A 10,578-nucleotide genomic window follows, 5' to 3' on the forward strand; every position below is an offset into this window, starting at 1 on the left:
CTTTAGACTTTGGCATCTGTAAACACTATATATGTTTGTTTAATAGATTAGCTATTAATCGGGCACAATTTGACGGGACCAATATTCTTTGAATCCTATTTCTCACTATCTGGGTCCACATGCTTTTCTTCCTTTTTTTTTATAAAATATCTTCTTTATATAATTTGGGCACTCTGATCTATGTAAGTATGTCCCATATGTCTACAAACGAACATCAGTCTTGACATGAATGATCAATGAGATGATATGTTTATAATGAGCTCATTTATAAAGTTTCATTGTTTAAATACATGGTAACTCTGCTTTAGAATGATAGACATTTGAATTTAGAGAATGGTGATAATATGCCATTATATTTTATTTCACCTTGTTATATAGGCCCTCTTCTTTTAGTGTGAACACTTTATTGACATTTTTAAACATTATGCACAGTTAGAAAAACTGTTTGTATAAATTTGATTCTGCAGAATGTTTGTATATTTAAATGTACACATATATGTTGGTGTTTTGGTAATTAAAATATACTTTGTATGTATTTTTCTATAGCCCTGAAGAAGTCTCCTTGCAGGAGACGAAACGCGTCGGCTATGGCTTTCTTGTGCTATTAAGGCTGTGACATTCCATGCCTGTGAAAAGATCAAATAAAGAAAAGAATTCGTTTTGAAAATCAATGTGACGTCTTGGAAATTCCTTTAAACATTATGGACTCTTTCTAAATAGTGCTGAACCCTTTTGCATGTAAGTTTTTCAGAAGTCTATTGGTGCTGTGAAACTCGCAACATGCTCTAAGATTAGACTTGATATTAGAAAATACTTTAGCACCGTTATGCATTACTGAATGGCAGCTGAGTATGCGTGTTAGATATTCAACAGCCATGTTCCAGAAATGTATCCAATCATTTACCTACCTACAGCAAACAAAAAGAGGATGCACAGACTCACAAAACGTATCTATTTTGAGACCTCGCAAAAGCAGAGGAACTTTCTGCTACAACACTACATTTTCACGCCATCTACCAACAGGCATTACTAACTGCTCCACCCCCAGCCCCCTCCCCGCCCATATTGTACTGTCCTCACATAAAAAAAAAATTATTTGGAACTAGTCAGACAATGTAGCAACACACTTTTTGAGAATGGTACTTTCCCTACAATAGAATTATAGTAAAAGAAAATGAGTACGGTCCAATGTTGCATGAAGGCTCACTTTACAACCGAAAAGATTGTAAACACCAACCTTGATAAAATAGCAGCAGTGGGTGATCTAACTGAATAAACCAACATTCTAGCTGGGGTGGAGATGGGTGCAATAAAGCTAGAACAATCCGAACACTAATGTTCGGAAAAAATATCAACTTAAGCATTAAAAAGCTGGAGGAACAATAGTTATGGTGACAAATACAATCACATAAGACAACCTAATAGATACTATACGCAGAACAATTATTTAAAATGTTTTTTTTTTAAAAACACATCAAGGCTCAATATTTCTGAAACTAAAAGTCCAGCTACCACAGATCCCTTGCATATGTAACAAAAAAGCTAACTATAACCTTTAATATAACCATCAGGCTTTCGCCCAAGATGGACTACGGAAGCCGCCCCTATTGCAGTTAGATGATGCAACATGGATTCTTCACGGTGATAATACCGCCCTCCTAGCCTTGCTGGTATGAGAATACAGACCTACTAGCCTTGCTGGATAGCTTAGTGATGACGCCTGATTGTTGATATGTGTTGGAGAGGACCTTGGAGGCTGGCGAGGGACTCGCTGTCCCAGAATCTAGTGAAGTTACCGAGCAGTGCACTTAAAAGTGTGTTACACCGCCTGCTGCTCGGGAAGCACGCGGACCAGTCAGAGACCGGAGGAGGCTGGGCCACTCCCTTTGGTCCAAGGGCTAAGGCTCTGACGATATTCTACTGGCAGAGAGGAGCAGATCTTGGACCATGAAGAAAGGAAACTTGGAATCCCCTGTGGAGGCAAGTAGACAGTTTACGTCATTTTTCCCCACACCCTTGGCTACTTTGGACGTAATCCTGCTGCAGTGTTAGCATTAGCATCTTTCCTGTTGCCTATAGGGGGATTTTTTTTTTTTTTTTATCAGTAGACTCTTTTCACCTGCCCTGCTCCTTATGACATGGTACTATCCTGGCAGCCTTCTAATCCAAGCTAACTAGCCTCATAGGCATCGTCATTAACTCTGCAGTATGTATTTTGAATCCATCTTGGCCCTGTTGGCGTGCCATCATGGGGAAGCGCAAGCTAGCTGGAGGAACTTCCAAAACGCATACAAACACAGTGTCAACGATGGACGTGTTTTTTACAAAGCTCTCGGCGTCTTGGATAAGGAGATTGAGTTAGCTGTCCGACGTCTCTCCCATTCTCCAGTAAATCATGTACTCAATGGCCCGAGTGCCTCTCCCCTCAACTCCAGATCATTCTAAACCCACTACAGTCCCTGATCCGCTGTTCATCAATTTGATTGAAGGCAGTTGAATTGGTTTACATTCGGACCATGGTACCTTTCAGACATCAGACAGGGGTTGGCTTCAGCGATTTCTGCATGTAAAGAAGGGAGCAAGAACTAAAAGGAAGTGCCCCCCTTTTGGGAGTAACGTCAAACGACATAAGAGTAACGGAGCGCATTCCAGTTCTGACACTTCCGTTATATCCAAACCTGACCTGCCTGCCATGTTGGAGTTCTTTGTGGCTTTTTTGACAGCTGCCCTAGACCTCAAATTGGATCCTATTGTCCAACGTCTATCAGCATTTGAAAGGTGCCTTGCCACCCTGAATTTACCCCATCGAGTTGACCCTGTGGCAGCGGGTGCAAGGTTTTGGCTCCGACTGCTTAATGCATCCCAGCGTGTTGCAGCCCATAGGTGTGTGACATCAGGAGTCCACTACTCCAGCCCCTACTGGAGTCATTATTGGATGGCATCTCTAATCGTATACGCCGATCTCTACGGCCTGCCCACCCATCAACTTTGCCTACAACCCGAATGAGAGGGCCCCTTCCCAATCCACGTCTAACCCTGGTGATGCCGTGAGGAGTACTACACCATCTAGAGGAGAGGTAAACAGCCTTTGTGATGAGGCACCCAACAACCATATTCGGTGTCGACCTCTCTACATCTACCACCAGAATCTACTCCCTTCATGGTAGTTCTAGCAAATGTCCCAGCTCTCCCAGCGGAGCAAAGGAAGAATTCAGTCAACTCAAGAAGAAAGTGATGCATTGGCTGAACTCCAACACTGCCACAGGCTTGAGGGTGGAAAGCCAAATCATTATGTTGCGGAGAATTAGCTGGGTGGGAAGGGATTGAAATGGCGATTGTATAATCATTAACTTTAACAATCCCCATGTTGTGGACAAAATACTTGCAATGACCTTGCAGCCCACCAGTATTGGAACCACTTTGGTGATTATGGCCCTCCCCTTAGGTTACTTCTACAGACCCCCAATCTACCCGTTCTTTTCCGGAAAAAGGAACTTGTAAAGACCCAATGACCTGGGCCAGGGGACACATCAGGAGGTACCTTCTGGTATAGACACTTACTATATGGTGAAATTTTTTATAAAAGTATGGAAAAAACTCGGAGAGCATGAAACAGGTCATTAAGATGGGACTATTTCCTTTTTAAAGTTTTAAATGTATGAATTTTTATCGGAAACACTAAACGATGTATTGAATTTTAAGGATTTGTTACTATTTAAAGCGTATATAATGGATTATTGTATGAATTTGTTTTATTGTAAGATTTTAATTAATCAAACAATAAAGGTATCTTCTTCTTAGACACTTACTATATGTATGCCCTATTGGGATCACTAGACTGCTGCAATTGACTGCCTGCTAGAGCCTTATCAGAACCCAAGACCCTTCTAAACCATCAGCCAAGAGGGCCCCCGAGGCGAGTCATCCCAACTTTCACTGATTGCAAATGTATCTCTTGGAACATCTCGTGGCTGGCGAGCAAGTTTCACGATCCAAGTTGTATGCTTTATATAAAACAGTATGATGTGATATGCCTGCAGGAAATGTGAGCCACCGTCAACAGCTTTTATCTGGAACGCTTCAAGATGTTTTTTGGTATGTCCTTAGCTTCTAATCTAGATCAAGTTGTGATTAACCTATATAACTGTGGCTACCAAGGAATGTTGTGACTGTTATATAAGATTTCAATCAATCAGGGTTTTGTAAAGCGCACTACTCACCCGTTAGGGTCTCAAGGCGCTGAGGGGAGGCCGAGAGCAGCTCCATTGGGGTCGTTAGTTTGCATCATAGCCCGTTTTATTATCCTTGTAATTTAGGGGGGCGGCATCTATGACCTGTACCATTAAAGGCCTTTAGAACTTAATCCATTGCTTTCTTGACTTTTTGGATATAGATCAGTACATCATTTCTGTAAATTATGGGATATGGTAAATGATCTTTACCACTACAAGTCCCATATATGTTGTACACTGGGTGGGTTTAACGTAACTTATTTGTGTTTTCTCTTTCGTCGTAAAAACACTCTACATAGTTTAAAATTAATTTTGATGATCTCAAGAGAAATGTAGGCAGGTGGGAATGCACTGCGGACCCCTAGTTGGGGTTTTTGTTCCCCCCCCCCCCTCCCTTCTGATGCTAGCTCTAAATGTAAAACTATCACGAAGCTGTCTTATACAGGGGTTTGATCATAAGATATACTATCACCCTTTTAGTAATCTTTTTTTATAGTGTACCGGAAATCATACCGTCGTCTTTTTATTGTACTGTAATATTGGTCTTCTCTTTGTACTTTTATGGTCTATTTTAATAGGTCGAATAACGTTTATTACGAGGATGACTGATTTTGTTGTGTGGAAAAGCCTAATCAGCATACTCTGTTGAAATCGGACTGTATATCTGCATTGAACTCGTTCTCTTCCTCTGTGAAAGCAAACTGCAGTTTGAACAAATTGAAACATCCATCTGCAGGGACAAATCTTTAGATTGTGGACAAACTTAATGGTCAACTTTATTACAGCCATATTTTAACTCTACATAGGGCCACTGGAACTCACGCTAAGAAAAGACAAGGGCTTTACTCTTCACTTTTCTGCAAAATACCCTAGTGTGTCACGTAAGGATGACATCTGAAAAACTTAACTGCATTCCCCAGCTAAAATTACAGGACGACAACCGTTTGCTTAAAACTAAACACAGACAAAAACTTTTTCTACTGAACACAAACAAAGACAGCCCTAACTAATACTGAAAACACAAATATTTGGGCTTCGCAACTAGTGATAACAGTCAAATCCCTATGACTTTCCAATTACAATACGTTTAAAATGCAGCAATAATAAAACTTTGTAGTATTCTGGATAGTTTATAACATGTAGTTCAAGCATTGGGAAGAATACAGAAATTGAGTTATCGCAATTCTAGCATGGGCTCCCAAAACAGCCCCTCTGCAAGGGTCCTTCTTGCTCGCTTAGACTGGACCTGCAACTTGAAACAGAAAGTGTGACCATGTTTCATCACTTTTGATCATACTGCACTGGAATTTGACTTTATAGCTCTATTCAACAACCCACATGTCTACAAGGAAATAAATGTGGTCCACTTTCATAGCTACATGGAAAACTGACCATTGCTTGAGGATCAAGGCAGTAAAGAAGCAAGATGCACTTCCTGTTGAAGAAGCTAAAAAATACAAAAAACTGTAAGCTGGACGGTTCTCATTTTGGCAGGTCCTCCTGAAAAACATAAGGCTCTAACTATGCCTACTACTGTGCGATATGGCCGATAGACCATGGGAGCATTATCTAAGGGGAACAGACAGGACAAGATGCAACAGGGTGTACCCGCTAGTGGGCTGGGTACACGATGGGCCCGAAGACGCCGCTGTTAAAAAAAAAAAAAGACACTCAGTTTCAAGAAGCATGACTTGAGGAACACGTTCTCTACATGCTAGACAACCTCCAACCAGGCAGTTAAGTGCACCGCGTTGAACAAGTTGGATGAAATAGATTTCGTTGCCCTGATCTGAACTTACAATCATATTGCTTCTATTTAATGTATAGTCAATTCCACAACGTTTGGATACTGCCCTTTTAAAACGGACTCTATAAACGCCCAAACAAAATAGTGAACAGAGGTCAAATGTTAGTGTGACGGCTTTACGACAACACTGGTTACAGCAGCACACATTAAGGCTTGTCACTGCAGATCTGGAGGAGGCGGCGTGTATCATACACAAAAATAGTAACACAATGACAAACTCACAGTACAGTTAACATAATTTTGCATTCTGTGACGCACACAAATTGTAAAAAAAAGTGGGCAGTACTTTTAAAAGAAATCGGTTAGATTGGCAAAAAATAAGAGGAAAAAACGATGCTTTAGTGCTCCCCAATACACGGGACTGGTTATGAGAAAGGAGGATCAGGGTAACCGGGAGCTAGAAAGTAGCAGCACCGGGACTTTGGGTGATGGTCATTGACCCAGGCTCAGTAGGGGCTGGCTCTCCACTGCACTCCCTTTGGGGAAGATCCTCACTTACCAAGAAGCAGAGCTGCGGCCAGTTGTGGATAAAATATCTATAAGTGTATATGGAGTAGGGCTCAGACAGGTCTTTGGTGATCAGTCTCATGATCTCGGGCATCTGTAGCTCGGATTCGTAACGCACGTATCTAATGTGCGGGCCTCGCCGATCGGGACCCCGGAGGCTGCAGGCGGCCAGCGCCTCCTCCAGCCCGTTTGTGGTGGGGATCCCGCAGCCAGCAGTCCGCGGCCCATGGTGGGCATCTCCTGGGTCTTCCTCCGAGGCGTGGCCCTTACTCCTGGCTGGCCGCAGGTGCCGCAGCTCAGGGGCGATGAGACCGTTGGGCGGATGGTGGCCATGGTGGTGCGGGTCCTTGACACTGCACTCCGACTCCTCGTTCTCCTGTTTCGGCCCTCTCCAGGATCCTCCGGGGGCCACCTCCTCCGGCCCGGGGAAGGCCTCAGCCAGCACGCTAGGCCCGGGCGGCAGCTCAGTGGTCATCCTGCGCGAAGCACACGGCTTCCCAGGCCTTAGGCCAGGTCGGGGGCCATCTCCGCCCCGCCACCCATGGTCTCTGCGGGCAGGAGCACTCCGGGCTCCTGAGGAAACACTCCAAACGCCGCCTCCCCCCTCTGCCTCTCACACGGCGGAGAGCCGCGGCCTGCCGGAGAGCACCACTTCCGGGTAGGCTGCGCGACAGTTGCAGGGCTACAATACGACACTTCCGTCACCGCCTTACGACTCTTGCGATGACTTGCGGCAGCGCGCGGTCACAGTAAGGACGAGACGTTGTCCTCCTATTGTGGTCTCTGACGGGCGATCAGATAGGTGCAGAGCAGGTGTTTCGAGGTCCCTGGGGACAAAAAGTGACAATGAAGATTGTTCAACTGATAGGAGGTTACAGTAACTAGAACTATAAAAGTGTCCCAGTAACTAGAACTATAAGTGTCCCATGCTTAGGGCAATTTGCCCAGTCCAGGGTTGAATGGTGGTACTTATGGTTCTGCGTTTATGATGGGAAAACAGAAACCCTGATTAGTGAAAAGAAGATTTGGACAGTGCAATCGGTCTGCACTTGCCAAACGTTCTACTTTTTTATTGTATTTTTCTGTGCAGAAGTGCATTTCTTTTCGGGCAGCTGTGCTTCATAGATGACAACGTTTTAGAACAGGAAAGTGGGAGATTTTAAAAAAAAAATGGGGTAATGTATTTTCCCAATTGACTTCTTTTTAATCAGAGGCAATTTGAGGCGGGAGGCAACTAAATTAAAGCTATTTTAGCTTCAAAAACCTGGAGCCTTTTTTGCGGAATCGGGTTTGTTCGCAAATATGCTGTACACATGCTCAGGCAAACACTGATACTTACAGTGGAGGACGGGCAATAGATGAACCGGGCTAATCCACTTTCTGTAGTTGGTTGGTTGTAAGCAAAAAGTCAATACAAAATTTGCTAGCATTTGCGCCAAGAATTTTCAATTCTATTAAGGACATGGAGGCAAGGATTATTGTTTCTCTTTCTTTACTGTTAAATTCACAGCAGCCAATGAAAATGTTTCAACATTAAAATAAACTACATTTCCCATGATGCTTTACAACCAATCATGTCCCATCAGACCCTATAAGAGCCACCATCTCCTTCCCAAGAGCCTCTTTCTTTGCTTGATAGTCTTTTAGTCCAAGTGCATAAAATCATCAATCAAAATCCAATGTTGTTTATCATCCGACATGTAATAACTTCTCAACCAAGAACTGGGACGAAGTCCAATATCTTCAACCAGAAGAAAAATCAATCTGCTTTCTTTTCTGAACCTGGAACTGAACAAAATAGGAAACCCGTAATCTCTGTTGAGCGAAATGCATACTATATATGGGTGGGTCACTTTATTACACGTATCATTGAAATATAACCGGGTGGGATAATCCTCGCCTCCGTGTCCTTAATAGAATTTAAAATTCTTGGCGCAAATGATAGCAATTTTTTAATTCTATTACAGGACCGGAGTCTCCGATTATTGCTCGTTTAACGCTTATACAATACCACAGTAGTTATATCACCCACCGGTTTATAATAAACTTGCTTAAATGAAGATTCTGATGACCAATCAGCAGATTTTATTTTTTTGTGTTGAAATTTTTTATTGAGTTTTATAATACGAATACATCAGAGCATAAACAACAATAAATAAAGAGAAAATAAATCCATGTTAAGAGGAACAGTGCAAAAAGATACTGATGAATAAATACGATATAAATATGCATTTAAATAAATAAATACTAATTAATATAACAATGAGATCACAACATAGAATGATACATAATAAAAAATAACCTATGAGGAAAAGAAAAGGGGAAAGACCTAAAAGATAAAAGTGCAGAAAATATAAATAAATAGAACGAAGAAAAAGTAATTAGATAGAGACAGAAGAACGCATCAACGGATGGAGCAAAGGATGAAGAAAACAAAAAAGAGGAGATAAACAAAGGGGAAAAGAGAGTAAAAGCTGATTAATGTGCTTGGGTAGAAGTGGAGGCAGAGGGTTCAGCAGCATTTGATTTAAGAAATGGAGACCAAATTCGGAGAAAAATGTCAGCTTGGTCCTGAAGGTTATAAATTGTGCGTTCATGGGAGGCTGTTTGCATCATTGCCACCAACCAATCTTCCTGAGAGGGAGGTAAGGATGATTTCCAATGACGGAGTATACATATTTTGGCAGTAGCAAGTGAGGTATGAAAAAGGCGGAGTTGTGGTTCCGTGAGCTTTGGGGAGTGACGTAAATCATGCAAGAGAATGTTAGTTGGTGTGAGTGGCAATTTTAGGGGCATAGTGGAGTTCAAAGTAGCACCAATGAAAGTCCAATAGGATTGGATACTAGGACATTCACAAATGATATGAGTAATATCACAACCTGAATTGGAACATCTCCAGCAGTTAGAATGAGAGAGAAGACCAGCTTGATGTAATTTGACTGGAGACCAATGCCAATCATGCAGTATTTTGAAAAGACAAAATTTGAGCCTTGATTCTCGAGCTCCCTTATTTAAACTCTCCAGAAGCAGATCCCATTCAGTATCGGAAAAGGAAATTGAGAGGCGAGATTGCCATTTACGCTGAAGATCGTGTGAAAGAGATTTAGAAAAAAGATGAGACGAAAAGATTTTGTATATACCAGAAGTAACACCTTTAAATTTCCCCCATATGTGCAAATAGGATAATATAGGGGAGTCTTGCAGGAGCCACGGTGATGATCCCATATGGGTCTTCAAACATTGCTGAAGCTGAAGGTATTTGGAAGAATGATGAAGGGGAAGATCAAATTCTACACTAAGCTGAGAGAATGGCTTAAAATCTCCATCATGCAGAAGTTGATCCGGACAGAGGATACCTGCAGCTCGCCATTCAGGCCAGGATAACATACGACCATTGATACGAATACCCGAGTTATTCCATAGGGGAGCCTTAATATGGATTCTTGGATTTGAGCCTAATAATCTATGACTTCTCTGCCAGGATTTATGCATGGCAGATAATATCGGGTTTTTTGGGTCAAGACGACTAGTGCCACTACCATACAGAGGAGTAAGATTCGATTCTGAGGATAGGAGATGTCGTTCTATTTGAACCCATTGTGGTAAGTCTTTGATACCAGGTAAAAAATATGAGAGTTGGGAAATATGTAACGCCAAAGAGTAGTGTTCAATGGATGGAAGACCAATTCCGCCAGATAACTGATGAGCCTTTAACTTAGTTATAGCAAGGCGAGGCTTAGCAGTACCCCAAATGAAAAATTTAATCTGGGCATCTACTGATCGAAGTAAAGATAAGGGAATCTGTAGGGGAAGCATACCTAAAATGTATATAAATCTCGGAAGAGTAACCATTTTAACAGCCTGGGTTCTACCCCAAAGAGAAAGACCCAAAGCCTTCCATTTATCAAAATCCCGTTGCATTTGGGAGATAAGAGGAGACAAATTATCTGCAACCATGTCTTGCAACCCTTTATTAACGAGGACACCCAAGTATTTGAGGCGTGAAGGCTGCCAGTGAAAAGGAAATCCATA

General features: G+C 42.1%; 1 protein-coding gene across 1 annotated transcript in view; it reads right to left on the reverse strand.

The window, feature by feature from the left end:
* Positions 1-7,240, reverse strand: part of NAA30 (N-alpha-acetyltransferase 30, NatC catalytic subunit) — an 82,576-nt gene extending 75,336 nt beyond the window's left edge. Inside the window, exon 1 of the mRNA XM_085626143.1 lies at positions 6,539-7,240. Coding sequence (XP_085482269.1) covers positions 6,539-7,021 — 483 coding nt within the window. The 5' untranslated portion in view covers positions 7,022-7,240. The remainder of the gene's footprint in view (positions 1-6,538) is intronic.
* Between the last annotated feature and the right edge of the window lie 3,338 nt (positions 7,241-10,578).

Source organism: Triturus cristatus, chromosome 9 (assembly GCF_964204655.1).
Source record: "Triturus cristatus chromosome 9, aTriCri1.1, whole genome shotgun sequence".
NCBI lineage: Eukaryota > Metazoa > Chordata > Amphibia > Caudata > Salamandridae > Triturus > Triturus cristatus.